Genomic DNA, 14,867 nt, shown 5'->3' with positions numbered 1-14,867 from the left:
GCACGGCTCCGCTCCGTACACCTCGTACACACGCGGCTCCGCTCCGTACGCCTCGTACACACGCGGCTCTGCTCCGTACGCCTCGTACACACGCGGCTCCGCTACATCCACACTGTAAACCCCTCCTGACCCCACACATAACCTTCCCCTCATCCAGCACCATGACAACCAGCACAGCAGAGTCCTGCATCCACTGAGGCCCCTGATCATGTGACCCCTGACTCCTCCCCTCCTGTGACCTCATCACAGGTCCTGTGCGCACAGAACAGCCATATATGTGGTGGCGGCTCTGCAGGTGGAGGTATGTGGAGCGGGGCATTAACCCCCTCAGTGCTGAGATTATTGTGACCTCTGCCTCCCTTATTTCTACTGGTGTGACCTTTTCTCTTTCCTTCCATATCGCTGAAGGTTTTATTACTGGATTATTATTTTTATTATAGCACCATTTATTCCATGGCTTTTTACATGTGAGAGGGATATACATAGCAAAAACACTTACAATAATCTTGAACAATACAAGTCAGCGAACTTTTGTTATTTCTTTTCTTTTCAACATCCTGTGATCACATAGCGCGATCCTGATACGTTAAACCCACATGGATGAGACAGTTGGTATTAACCACAGAATCGTGATGTAGAAAAAAGAGATTTTCCAACAATCAATAGATCTAAGAATACAACATCTACACGTTCTATCTCCTGATATCTTTCCCTTATGATCTCCATTAATTTTATTATTACACAGAATTCTTTATGATGTTACATCATCATCTTCTTCATGTTCAGGTCCCTACAATATCGGATCCTCTCAGTGGAGATTTTCTATATAAGAGAATTTTCCTGATTGACCCATCCAGGATGGATAAGGACAAGGACAAGATGGCGGAGAGGATATTACACCTCACCCTAGAGATCCTCTTCCGGCTTACTGGAGAGGTGAGAGATTCTGATGACGTCACATTACATCATTCTTATCTATGGGAATATCAGATGGACAGAACTGGAGAGGTGAGGACTCTGGAAATGTCTGTAGTGAGATTTATTAATGTGTCTCTCCATAACCAGGATTACACAGTAGTGAAGAAGACCTCTAGTGAGTGCTGTCAGGACCCTGTGTCTGAGGGATGGGGAAGACCCTTGAGCCCAATCACGAGACCTCCACCTCACCTCCTGATACATGAAGACATCAATGACCAGAAGATCCTAGAACTCATCTACAAGATGATTGAGCTGCTGACTGGAGAGGTAACACTGCTGGGAATTCTGGGACATTACACAGTAATGCTATGAAGGGGATCAGGGATGATGGTATCATTGTGTGTGTCAGGTTCCTGTAAGGTGTCAGGATGTCGCCGTCTATTTCTCCATGGAGGAGTGGGAGTATTTAGAAGGACACAAAGATCTGTACAAGGACGTCATGATGGAGGTTCCCCAGCCCCTCACATCACCAGGTAATAAACAGGGGTAAATACACACGGCTTATAATTATCTGTATGTAAAGAATAAATTCAGTCCCTGTACTGTATGTGTTTCGTCCAGATCAGTCCAGTAAGAGGACAACACCAGAGAGATGTCCTCTTCTTCCTCCGGACTGTAAACAAGAAAATCCCAGTGTTCCTCAGGATCATCAGGTAGATGGAGAGAAGGTGTCATGAGATCTCCCCTATGATGTGTAGACGGCTGTGAAGGTCTTGTGTTCAGTCTTGTTTTACCCATCAGTATTATTTGTTTTATACTTGTGTAATGAGAACGGTGGAGATGGCAGGATTAGAGCTGATCATAGATGATGCTTCTCCATCTGTCGGTGACTTTACAATATTTGTTTCAGGGTGAAGATCTGACCCATATTAATGCTACAGAGACATATGCGAGGGGTGATGAGTGGTGTAAAGAGGAGATTACTATATATGACTACCGAGGTGAGTGGTAACAGAGAAGTTATAGATTATGCTCATTCACTGACTGTCAGTGCTTTATCATTTTTATCAAGTGGTCACCATTCTGCCACTGTCCCCTTTACTTTGGGCATTGGAAGTTCTTCTGATGGAGTGATACCTGTTTTGACCACATCTTACAGCCTGGAGAATCCATCCTACCCCCTGGAATTAGAAGATGTTGACGCTTAGCTGCCCAGATCTCTAATCTGCAAATTCAAATTACAGCATATGTAATATGTGCTGCAATTTAGAAACTCATTAGAAGAATAATATTACCTGGATGGTTGATCTCTATTCTAGGAAAAATCGGTGGGTAATGATGCTGTTGACTTCCTAGAAACCCGGCATCTTTTTGGTTGAGTCTACTCTCTCTCTTCTACACTACTGTGTGCTCATATAATTTCTACTAGACCAGGTCCAATCTTTCTGGCAAAACGTCACTTTGTTTATAGTTGAGACACCATTCAAGTGTGAATTTATTTTTTTTTATACTCAAATATAAACGGCATAAAAACAAAAAAAATTATACATTTATTATTTTTTTTTTAGCCGAAGCTGTTGTATCCATGAATAGTAAAGAATATTTATAGAAATTATCCAGTTCCTAAAGATGTTATTGGGGCCTTTTTTTTTTCTGGCGGCAATTCTGCTTCTTGTGACGTCACGTTGATAGAGCAGTTCCTTCTCTTTCCCTCCTCTATGTTGACTAGGTGTTACTACCGTTATCATGTTGATTACCAGTTGGCTCACTGTTGCCTAACTTATCACAGGCACACTGAGTTAGTGCGATTTACATTGCACGAGTAGTGTAGTGAGTTAAATCTGCTAGTGACACTGATACTCAAGTTAGGCGCTGGAAAACAGAGACCCTTTCAGAATTATTTGCCCTGCCGATGCGCCAGGTCATGCAATATAAATTGCACTAACTTAGCTCGCCTGCTCTGAGTTAGGCAGCAGGGTGTCAGCTGTCAATCAACATGACATCGGGAGAGCATAAGAGAAGGAACTGATCTGTCAATGCGACGTCACAGGTCGTATGAGGCTCGCTGCCAGCAGAGCACTCTGAGCTTGAAGAGATCGGCGTAGGTAGTTAGCAACTACCTGCCGATAAGTGCTTAGCCTTTTTTTTTCTTCTATGAGGCTATGCTAACTCTTTTAAAAATAATTGCCCTTACAAATAATAATAGTGAAATGATTAGATCCTTAGTATAACAATCCGTCTTGGCTCCTTTAAAAAAAAATGAAATGACTAAACAATATTCAGTCTTTCAGCAACAAATGTGATAATTGGGACTAAAGAATTCAAGTATGTGCTGCAATGCTACTCATATATACACTGCTCAAAAAAGTAAAGGGAACACTCAAATAACACATCCTAGATCTGAATGAATTAAATATTCTCATTGAATACTTTGTTCTGTACAAAGTTGAATGTGCTGACAACAAAATCACACAAAAATCATCAATGGAAATCAAATTTATTAACCAATGGAGGCCTGGATTTGGAGTCACCCCCAAAATTAAAGTGGAAAAACACACTACAGGCTGATCCAACTTTGATGTAATGTCCTTAAAACATATCAAAATGAGGCACAGTATTGTGTGTGGCCTCCACGTGCCTGTATGACCTCCCTACAATGCCTGGGCATGCTCCTGATGAGGTTGCGGATGGTCTCCTGAGGGATCTCCTTCCAGACCTGGACTAAAGAATCCGCCAACTCCTGGACAGTCTGTGGTGCAACGTGACGTTGGTGGATGGAGCGAGACATGATGTCCCAGATGTGCTCAATCGGATTCAGGTCTGGGGAACGGGCGGGCCAGTCCATAGCTTCAATGCCTTCATCTTGCAGGAACTGCTGACACACTCCAGCCACATGAGGTCTGGCATTCTCCTGCATTAGGAGGAAGCCAGGGCCAATCGCACCAGCATATGGTCTCATAAGAGGTCTGAGGATCTCATCTCGGTACCTAGTGGCAGTCAGGCTACCTCTGACGAGCACATGGAGGGCTGTGCGGCCCTCCAAAGAAATGCCACCCCACACCATTACTGACCCACTGCCAAACCGGTCATACTGAACAATGTTGCAGGCAGCAGATCGCTCTCCACGACATCTCCAGACTCTCATGTCTGTCACATGACCTCAGTGTGAACCTGCTTTCATCTGTGAAGAGTACAGGGCGCCAGTGGCGACTTTGCCAATCCTGGTGTTCTGTGGCAAATGCCAAGCATCCTGCACGGTGTTGGGCTGTGAGCACAACCCCCTTCTGTGGACGTCGGGCCCTCATACCACCCTCATGGAGTCTGTTTCTAACTGTTTGTGCAGACACATGCACATTTGTGGCCTGCTGGAGGTCATTTTGCAGGGCTCTGGCACTGCTGCTCCTGTTCCTCCTTGCAATAAGGCGGAAGTAGCGGTCCTGCTGCTGGGTTGTTGCCCTCCTACGGCCCCCTCCACATCTCCTGGTGTACTGGCCTGTCTCCTGGTAGTGCCTCCAGCCTCTGGACATAACGCTGACAGACACAGCAAACCTTCTTGCCACAGCTCGCATTGATGTGCCATCCTGGATGAGCTGCACTACCTGAGCAACTTCTGTGGGTTGTAGAGTCCGTCTCATGCTACCACGAGTGTGAAAGCACAACCAACATTCAAAAATGACCAAAACATCAGCCAGAAAGCATTGGTACTGAGATGTGGTCTGTAGCCCCCACCTGCAGAACCACTCCTTTATTGAGAGCGTCTTGATAATTGCCAATAATTTTCATCTATTGTCTATTCCATTTGCACAACAGCATGTGAAATTGATTGTCAATCAGTGTTGCTTCCTAAGTGGACAGTTTGATTTCACAGAAGTTTGATTCACTTGGAGTTCTATTCTGTTGTTTAAGTGTTCCTTTTATTTTTTTGAGCAGTGTATATAAAAAATGTTAGACAAATGGTCCTACCTGTCACCCGAAATAGCTGTGCACAGGAAAAAGTGATGAACCTTCCAAACTCTGCAGTGAATGCTCCAAACAGCGGGGGAGTGCAACACAATGCCTGACACGGCCTGTCAGTTCACTATCCACCTGGATAACTGCTCAGAACTATGATTATGCAGACAATACTCCCGTGGATAGGAGTAGCATTCAGGGTGCTGGCAGGAGATCTGGATGATGTGTGGATGTCCAGGGCCGATGAAGCAGGATCTGTTGTGTGACGGTCAGGCTGATGTGGCGGTACAGTTCAGATTCTTGCTGCGTGTCGGTCAGGCTGGTGTAGCGGTAGAGACCAGGCAGTCAGCAGGGAGTCCAGAATGGAAAGGCTGCAATATTCCATTAATAGCTGTATAGTAGGTGTGTAGTTCAAGGCAGATGAAGACAGGGGGTGCCGCCCAGTGTCTGACCAGGAACCTGCACAAGGAGATGAAGGTATCCTCCTAAAGCCAGTGAGGTGTGTGGCAAATAAGAACAAGGATGTGTGTGATCTGTATCAGCGTGACGTCACAAAGGCTGTGGGCTTGCTGTGAAAGGAGGTTCACCTAGCGCTAATCCAACATGTTCCTGAGGCTACGGCCTCCTTCATCAGGTATTCTAACTCATTAGCACATTCCTTAAGGTAGCAGCGCTATTGCATTTAATTTACAAATGTGATAACTGGTTCCCATAATCCCTAATTTCCCGGCAGTCCCAATACATATGAGATAGATCTGCCACCTCTGAGTTACACTTGGGACATCTAGAATATTTAATATATCCGATCTTCTGCATAAAAGCCGGGGACGGAGCAACCTGTGAATAACCATAAATTGGAACATTCTCTCATGTGACGTAGAGAAGAACATTAGCAAAATTTACTATTATTTCCCATTGTCTAAAATAAATCCAAGATCTGATCCCAGAATTTATTCTCTTCTGAAAGTCAATTAATTGAATGTTTTTCTAGGGAACTAATTCTGCCTTTACAGATTTCACTTGACAATAAATAATCCGTGAAAGGAAATGTTCCCCCAAAACGAAAAGCCGGGGTGAAGACTGAATAGAACGTCTTATCTGCAGATGAGGAAAGAAATCTGAATCCTCTAATCCTACTGGTATAACAATGTGAGATGATGAGGGTGCTGAAGTTGGCTTGTTTGGAGATGTGTAGGGCTGAGCTATATACTTTGAGCATAAACTTATAATACATGAAGTCTTCTGTCAAAAGCGATTTTATTTTTATTTTTTTCTTACAGATGTTCAGCACAGCTAGTACACTGCTAGAAGATAGGCTATTTTCAGCTTTTGACATGGTTTCTGTCGTCTGTGCTGAGGTTCTCTGCATGTAATGGGGGGATGGCCAGCTTCATCAAGAGCACTCTCCAGTTTATTATTGTAATTTATCAAAGCTAAGTCAGTACAGGAGAGGGAGGAGATTGGGGCCAATGATGAGTGTACATTTTTCATAAGTTGCTGGGTTTTGATGGCACTTAAATTTCTATATGTGTGATATGTAGGAGTGTCCTGGGGGCGGTGGCATATTTTGACAGCGAATGAAAGAAAGTTGTGGTCAGAGAGCAGGAGAAAGGAGTTAGTAAAACCATACACTGAGCAGCATTGGCGTAACTAGTCCGATGGGCCCTGGTGCAATACTTGGATCTTGGCCCCCCACCTGTATGTCAGATGTATGGGCTCTTGTAGAATTCTAGATCCTATAAAGACGTTTTTGCCCCCATATAGTAATGGCCCCCACCTTTATGGCTTTTTCTTTTAATAATCTCCCCACATCTTGAGACCAATGCTTTAACATTTCCCCCACATCCTGGTATAATGTCCCCCATGCTGGGCCCCTTATGTCCTGCTGTCACAAGGAGTTTTTTCAAACATCTCCAACTGTCATGGCGGCATCATTGTCTGTGGATTCCACAGATTCATACAATTCTCCTTGTGACTCCATAGATAGCTATGGTTAGCAGAGAGTGACTCGGGCATCGACTTCTAGAGCTGCAGCTCCTAGGCAGGTTAGACGGAGATAAATCTTTTCTGAACTTAGCTTGATGATTGCCTGTGGTCACGTGCTGCAGGAGAACAGTCATGTTTGCTCTTTCCCTATTCAAGTTGGCTCCATGGATTAGGGGATGCCAGCAACAGTTTTCTCTGTACTGGTGTAGGAAAGGTGGACACGTTCAGGTGTACTGGTTATTTCCAAAGTTGTTGTTAGTTGTGTTTGGTTAACCCTTTCCTTTTTTCCTAGTTGTCTTTATATTACTTTATGTTCTTGTGTGTATTTCCCTGAGAGCGTGTTGTGTGACTGTGTTTCAGTTCTGCCCTGTCTGTCTTGTTTTATATTTCCCCATACACATTTCAGACTGGTGCTGCTTAGGAGCATAGTAAGGAACGAGGCTTGGGCATCTCCACCTTCAGGAGTAATTCCCGGTGCAGGAATAGCTAGAGACCCGTAGCCTTAGGATCAGACTAGGAGCACACTTACTGTCCCACAGTCACACTGTGACACCATCACATAATAAAAAGAAACAAACAATTCTACTCACCTTGCCATGCTCCCTCGTCATGCAGCGTCCTTTTCTGTAGCCAGCAGATGGCTTCGGCGTGCTGGTGTGTTCAGTGCATGACGTCACTGCCATGTTCCACACATCACTAACAAGCCTATGTCTGCTGCCGGCTTCTGATTGGTCGGAGGTGTGTATTGCAGCGCAGGGACTCGGCACACATCCAGATGAAATTGGTGGAGGCGGGCCCCTTATCGTGTGGGGCCTGCTCAAGGTTGCAGCCTCTGTATTCCCGTCTTTGCGTGTAGGTTAGAGATAAAAGATGAGTGGCAGATGGGGGAGTGGATTATCAGTGGAGTTTTTTAAAGTTTCCTATGACGAGAGTGGGAATTTCACAGGATAGACACTTCATAAGCCAGGTTGTGATCCAAAAAGTGGTGAGGTTGAGCCAAAGCTTGGTACACAACTGCCATTCACAAGGAGAAAATGTGGAGATGTCTGATGTTGACCTCAAAAGAGGGGAGCATGAGTAAGGTTACTGGGGGGGATGATATAAAATGTGAATTTTGATGAAAGAAGCAAGCCAACATCTCCACCTTGACTGTTGTCAGGTTTAGGGTGTATGAGAAAATGTAGCCCACCATATAAGAGAGCAGCAGCGTGTGTGGTGTCCAACTCATAGATCCAGGTTTTAGTGAGATGGTTAAGAGACTTTGAATGGAAGAAGTCTTGAATGCTGGGGAGTTTGTTACATACTGACCAGGAGTTTCAGAGGGCACAGTTAAAGGAGATAAGAGAAGGCATACATTGAATAATAATGAGATTAGCAGGGTATCTGTGTGCAGTGGAAGGTGAGTTAAATATATTAGTACTAGAAGGGTTAAGAGAGATCCTGCAACTAGGAGAATAGAGATAATGAGCAGATGGTTCAGTTATTTGTGAGAGCATCTTTTGAGTTGTATTGGGGTAGTGTCTTAAGAATTTAAGAGCTGTACATAGAAGAGGGGAAGAGAGAAGGAATGATGAGGATGGAATGCACAGAATGTGTGAAAGGATCGTAGTTTTTGAAAGAAAGTAGCTATAACATAGATGAAGCAAGTAGATAAGGAAAATGTTTCAGCGCACGTGAACTGGCAACAAATTTGTTTGAATAATTTGCATAGCTTACCTATCTTCTGCCCTATGTGCGTGCCTTGTTAAATTGCCTGCACTTCAAAAAATATCGCACTTACACAAATTATGCACTACTGCCTCTCACCCCTCCGGAGAAGGCAATATTATTTGATTTTATGCAAAGATGAACTAACAAACTTGCTGGCCATCTTGGACTATAAAACTGTGAGGTAAGTTAGATAATCTTTCAGGATTTGTGAACAGACACAATAAAATGTACATATGCCATTATGTAAATCTTGTAAAGATAGAAGAGATGATTCAGGATTTACAAGGGTTAGCAGCAGAGACAATGAATATATACACTTCTCAAAAAAATAAAGGGAACACTTAAACAACAGAATATAACTCAAAGTAAATCAAACTTCTGTGAAATCAAACTGTCCACTTAGGAAGCAACACTGATTGACAATCAATTTCACATGCTGTTGTGCAAATGGAATAGACAATAGATGGAAATTATTGGCAATTATCAAGACACACTCAATAAAAGAGTGGTTCTGCAGGTGGGGACCACAGACCACATCTCAGTATCAATGATTTCTGGCTGATGTTTTGGTCACTTTTGAATGTTGGTTGTGCTTTCACACTCATGGTAGCATGAGACGGACTCTACAATCCACAGAAGTTGCTCAGGTAGTGCAGCTCATCCAGGATGGAACATCAATGCGAGCTGTAGCAAGAAGGTTTGCTGTGTCTGTCAGCGTAGTGTCCAGAGGCTGGACGCGCTACCAGGAGACAGGCGGGTACACCAGGAGACCTGCAGGGGGCCGTAGGAGGGCAACAACCCAGCAGCAGGACTGCTACCTCCGCCTTTGTGCAAGGAGAAACAGGAGGAGCACTGCCAGAGCCCTGCAAAATGGCCTCCAGCAGGTCACAAATGTGCATATATCTGCACAAATGGTTAGAAACCGACTCCATGAGGGTGGTATGAGGGCCCGACGTCACAGAACACCAGGATTGGCAAAGTCGCCACTGACGCCCTGTGCTCTTCACAGATGAAAGCAGGTTCACATTGCGCACATGTGACAGACGTGACTGAGTCTGGAGATGCCGTCGAGAGCGATCTGCTGCCTGCAACATCCTTCAGCATGACCTGTTTGGCAGTGGGTCAGTAATGGTGTGGGGTGGCATTTCTTTGGAGGGCCGCACAGCCCTCCTTGTGCTCGCCATAGGTAGCCTGACTGCCATTAGGTACCGAGATGAGATCCTCAGACCCCTTGTGAGACCATATGCTGGTGCAGTTGGCCCTGGGTTCCTACTAATGCAGGACAATGCCAGACCTCATGTGGCTGGAGTGTGTCAGCAGTTATTGCAAGATGAAGGCATTGAAGCTATGGACTGGCCCGCCCGTTCCCCAGACCTGAATCCAATTGAGCACATCTGGGACATCATGTCTCCCTCCATCCACCAACGTCACGTTGCACCACAGACTGTCCAGGAGTTGACGGATGCTTTAGTTCAGGTCTGGGTGGAGATCCCACAGGAGACCATCCGCAACCTCATCAGGAGCATGCGCAGGCGTTGTAGGGAGGTCATACATGCAACGTGGAGGCCACACACAATACTGAGCCTCATTTTGACTTGTTTTAAGGACATTACATCAAAGTTGGATCAGCCTGTAGTGTGTTTTTCCACTTTAATTTTGGGGGTGACTCCAAATCCTGGCCTCCATTGGTTAATAAATTTGATTTCCATTGATGATTTTTGTGTGATTTTGTTGTCAGCACATTCCACTTTGAACAAAGTATTCAATGAGAATATTTCATTCATTCAGATCTAGGATGTGTTATTTGAGTGTTCCCTTTATTTTTTTGAGCAATGTATATGTATGAAAAGAAAAGAGATGAGCGTTAGATCTATGCCATGTTCAACTTTGGTGCACTTTGACAAATATGGTACGGAAACACATTCTTCATTCGTGCCCCTTCAAGGGCCTTAATTATTTAATCTGAGAGGCAAAAAACAGATTAAAAAGATTGGTACATTAAATCACCTCTGACAGATCAACTATGGTGCAAGAACTGCAGTACAAAACAGTAGAAAGCCCCATAAAGTGACTCCATTTCCCTCATGGAATTCATAGGAGTAGTGACTATTTTGAACCCACAGGCACTTTCTGTAAAATAGCACACAATGGATATTCCAGAGTGAAAACTGAAAATGTGCAATTTTAGTGCTCAATGCATCATGCCCAGCTTGTGGTTCTGGAGACATAGACATTGTAAATTTTTAAGTGGGTTCTTCTCAGTACAGCAATGCCAAACATATGGACGCTAAGAAGCGAGGGGGACATTTGTCTTTGGGAGCTTGAATTTTTCTAGATTGGTTGTTGCTGTTTATGAGTTATTGAGCAAACCCTCTAATTTTCCATTGAAAGACAATGGATGTGAGTGGAAGCTTGTTTTTCAAGGATGATTAAACATTTTTATTTGTATCATTTTGGCCTACATAACATTTTTTTGGTAGCTTATTATTCCAATATTTCGTAGGAAGTTTGTTCTAAGAAAGTCAAACATTATGGTTCAACTGTTTTTGACTTAGTAAGTAATTACATTTTGCTACATACCGTATTTTTCAGACCATAAGGTGCACTTTTTTCCCCCCAAATTTGGGAGGAAAATAGGGGGTGCGTCTTATGGTCCGAACGTAGAGCTTACCTGATAGATGCGCTGAGGGTGAAGCGGGATCACAGGGCCCTCCTTTCCAACCCTCCGTCAGGAACCCGGCGGCAGATCACAGCTTCAGAAAGATGGCCGCTCACCGGCCCCCAGCCAGGCACCAGGCCTCAGCCATCTCACCTCTTCTGCTGCAGCCGCCAGCATCCTGAGGCAGGGAACGGAGGCCCCTTAAATCCTGCTCCACCACCACCGCAACTTCCCACTGCTGGAGAACTTGCTTCCTGAAGGACTCTGCCTCCTATGAGCCCCGCTCTACCGCCCCCCAGGTAAGATACCGTACCTATTCAGACTATAAGACGGACCCCCATCTTATAAAAAAACATTTTTTCCTATATTCCACCCCAAAATTTGGGGTGCGTTTTATGGTCCAGTGTGTCTGAAAAATACTGTAACTTGCAAGTTCAATGGACATTTTATCTAGAAATGTTAAAATATATAATTAAGGATATTTTATTCAAAAATAATTGGTTTCTTTCTTGGCAGATGACTGTACCAGGAGATCAGAGGGATATCTGACACCTTCAGTTTTTACATCAGATGACATTTATGTCACACAAGATGCAATTGAAGTCTATGCCACTATTCCAGCTATGCCATCATTCTTTCAGAGCAAAGCTCTATCATCTGATCCTTTTAAACGGGTCCAATCTTCTGATGCATCAAAGACTATTGAGAAAAATAAAAGCCACAAAAAAGGCATTAAAAATGGAATTGCTCCTAAAGAAAAGAAACCATTTTCAAATTCAAAGTTTGGAAAATGTTTTTCCCTTAAAAAGTTTTTCGTTAAACATCAAAAAATTCACACAGAGGAAAAAAGATATTCTTGTTCAGACTGTTTGAAATATTATAACCAGAAATCACACCTTGTTACACACCAGAGAACTCACACAGGGGAGAAGCCATATCCATGTTCAGATTGTGGTAAATGTTTTGGAGATAAATCAAATCTTGTTAGACACCAGAGAATTCACTCAGGGGAGAAGCCATATTCATGTTCAGAATGTAAGAAATGTTTTAGAGATAAATCAAGTCTTATTACACATCAAAGAACTCACACAGGGGAGAAGCCTTTTTCATGTTCAGAATGTGAGAAACAGTTTAGCCAGAAATCACATCTTGTTATGCACCAGGGAACCCACACAGGGAAGAAAACATTTTCATGTTCAGAATGTGGGAAACATTTTAACCAGAAATCACACCTTATTATACACCAGAGAATTCACACAGGGGAGAAGCCATATTCATGTTCAGAATGTGGGAAATGTTTTGGAGATAAATCATGTCTTGTTAGACACCAGAGAATTCATACAGGGGAGAAGCCATATTCATGTTCAGAATGCGGGAAATGTTTTTTCCACAAATGGTATCTTCTTCAACATCAAAAATCTCACACAGGGACAAGCCATTGTCATACCTAAAAGTTAAGAAATGTATTTCTTAAGTCAAAAAAACTCACCCTGGGAGCATCCATATATTTTGACAAACTGTACAATAAAAAAACACATAAGAGGCAGACAAAGTAATGACAAATAAGTAAACGAGAAAGGGATAGTCATTTAAAAATGTATGCTGTTACTAATAGACATCTGTTGCGTAAAAAACAATATTCCAAGTGCATGGAATGTTTCACATTGTTATATACTTATATAATCACTACATGGACAAAGAGTATTACAAACTCCCTCCACAAGAAAACACCCAACCGTTCCTCTTTCCTCTTCTTCCTAACTCCCAGTCTCAATGATCTGCCATTCATTACAGTTTCTTACTATCCACAATTTCCATGTGTGAACAACGTCTTTATCTTATCTATATAACAATAATAAATAAGTTCATGTTGCAACTTACTATTTACATATACGATCTATTCCTTCTTTGTAGGAATATCTGATGTGATCCATTTTCTTAAAATTACTTTCCATTCTTAGTATAGTAGTTTTTTTCATCTTGATTGAAAGTATGAACATGGGACTGCTATTCAATACAAAGAAGACAAAGATATTGACTACTGCCAGGTACAACCAGGACTCATTTGAGATTGATGGCGACAAACTAGAAGTTGTAAAGGACTTTAACCTACTCTGATAAGTGACCACTCAAGATGCAGTGATGACACCAGAAGTCAATAGGAGAATAGCTATGGGCAAATCAACAATGAAGTCACTGGACAACGTCTTCAAATCAAGGAACATTTCACTGGTGACAAAGACACAGCTCGTACATAGTCTGGGCTTGTCTGTGGTAACGTATGGATGCAAAACCTGGACGATAAAGGAACAAGACAGAAGCAGAATCGACGCCTTTGAAATTTGGTGCTGAAGAAGAATGTTATCAATACCATGGATGACAAGAAGAGAAAACAAATCAAGCCAGACATGTCACTCGAAGTAAGGATCACCAAGATATGATTTTACACAATTTGGACACCTCATACCAAGAGAGCAATTACTGGAGAAGGACATCATGATCTGACGACTACAAGGAACAAGCAAAGAGGAACAAGGCAAAGATTAAGACCAGCAACCCGATGGCTTGATGCAATCAAAATAACGGTGAAGACCCTGGTCGACCATATAGGATTGCCCAAGATCGATCTTCCTACAGATCGTTCATCCATCAAGTCGCCATGGCTCGCGATCAAGTCCAAGGCCATTAAATAAATAAATGAGAACTGATTCTCTTCTCTATCCTTCAATACTATGATTGGGCCTAAGGTGACTTAGCATTTAAAATCATATTCACTTGTTTCAATAATCTGACCTACAAAAATATGCACTTAATACCAGACCGGGGCAAAGTGCGGCCCGCGGGCCACATCTGGACGGATACAGCTAAAACAGTGGCCCACCTTGCCCTCCCCTGCCTGCCGTCCAACCGCCACCTGCTGATACCGCTATCTACAGCCTAAGGATGCAGACAGCAGTGAATACATTGGCGGAGTATGAGTCTGCCTGCTCCATCTTCTACCAATCAGTGTGTGAGACAACAATGACATAATTTCATCGTGCTGCCGCTGAGTGCACAGGAGCAGAGCGCCGGGGGAACAGGAGTGAAGTGAATATGTGGTTGTGTGTTTTTTTTCATATGTATGGGATATTTGTATGTACAGTGTAGGAAATAATTATTTGATCAATTGTTGTTTTTGTAAGTTTGCCCACTGACAAAGACATGAACAGTCTTAAATTTTAAGGGTAGGTTAATTTTAACATTGAGAGATAGAATATCCCAAAAAAATCAAGAAAATCACATTGTATAAATTAGACAAATTTATTTGCATTTCGCAGTGAGAAATAAGTATTTGATCCCCTACAAACCATTATGAATTCTGGCTCATACAGACCAGTTAGACGCTCCTAATCAACTCCTTACCTACATTAAAGACAGCTGTCTTACATAGTCACCTGTATAAAAGACTCCTGTCCACAGACTCAATTAATCAGTCAGACTCTACAACATGGGCAAGACCAAAGAGCTTTCTAAGGATGTCAGGGACAAGATCATAAACCTGCACAAAGCTGGAATGGGCTACAAAACCATAAGTAAGACACTGGATGAGAAGGAGACAACTGTTGGTGCAATAGTAAGAAAATGGAAGAAATACAAAATGACT

General features: G+C 43.0%; 1 protein-coding gene across 1 annotated transcript; it reads left to right on the top strand.

The window, feature by feature from the left end:
* The first annotated feature begins 230 nt into the window (after positions 1–230).
* LOC141270665 (uncharacterized) lies at positions 231–13,104 on the top strand. The gene is made up of 7 exons (XM_073680762.1): positions 231–301; positions 787–936; positions 1,066–1,245; positions 1,328–1,451; positions 1,540–1,631; positions 1,829–1,919; positions 11,741–13,104. The coding sequence occupies exons 2-7, from the start codon at positions 859–861 to the stop codon at positions 12,673–12,675; spliced, it is 1,500 nt and encodes a 499-aa protein (XP_073536863.1). The 5' UTR covers positions 231–301; positions 787–858; the 3' UTR covers positions 12,676–13,104.
* Positions 13,105–14,867: the final 1,763 nt, after the last annotated feature.

Source organism: Phyllobates terribilis, unplaced genomic scaffold (genome assembly GCF_046119375.1).
Source record: "Phyllobates terribilis strain yellow unplaced genomic scaffold, ASM4611937v1 Scaffold_5__5_contigs__length_657084704, whole genome shotgun sequence".
In the NCBI taxonomy this organism is placed as follows: Eukaryota; Metazoa; Chordata; class Amphibia; order Anura; family Dendrobatidae; genus Phyllobates; species Phyllobates terribilis.
This window is presented reverse-complemented; position numbering and strand designations above follow the sequence as displayed.

What these genes read in the sequence shown, in the direction of transcription:
- LOC141270665 (XM_073680762.1), top strand. Translation starts at nt 859, where the DNA reads ATGGATAAGGACAAGGACAAGATGGCGGAGAGGATATTACACCTCACC. An exon ending in TTGAGCTGCTGACTGGAGAG is followed by an intron (nt 1,246 to 1,327) that starts GTAACACTGCTG and finishes TGTGTGTGTCAG; the next exon opens with GTTCCTGTAAGGTGTCAGGA. An exon ending in GTGTTCCTCAGGATCATCAG is followed by an intron (nt 1,632 to 1,828) that starts GTAGATGGAGAG and finishes TATTTGTTTCAG; the next exon opens with GGTGAAGATCTGACCCATAT.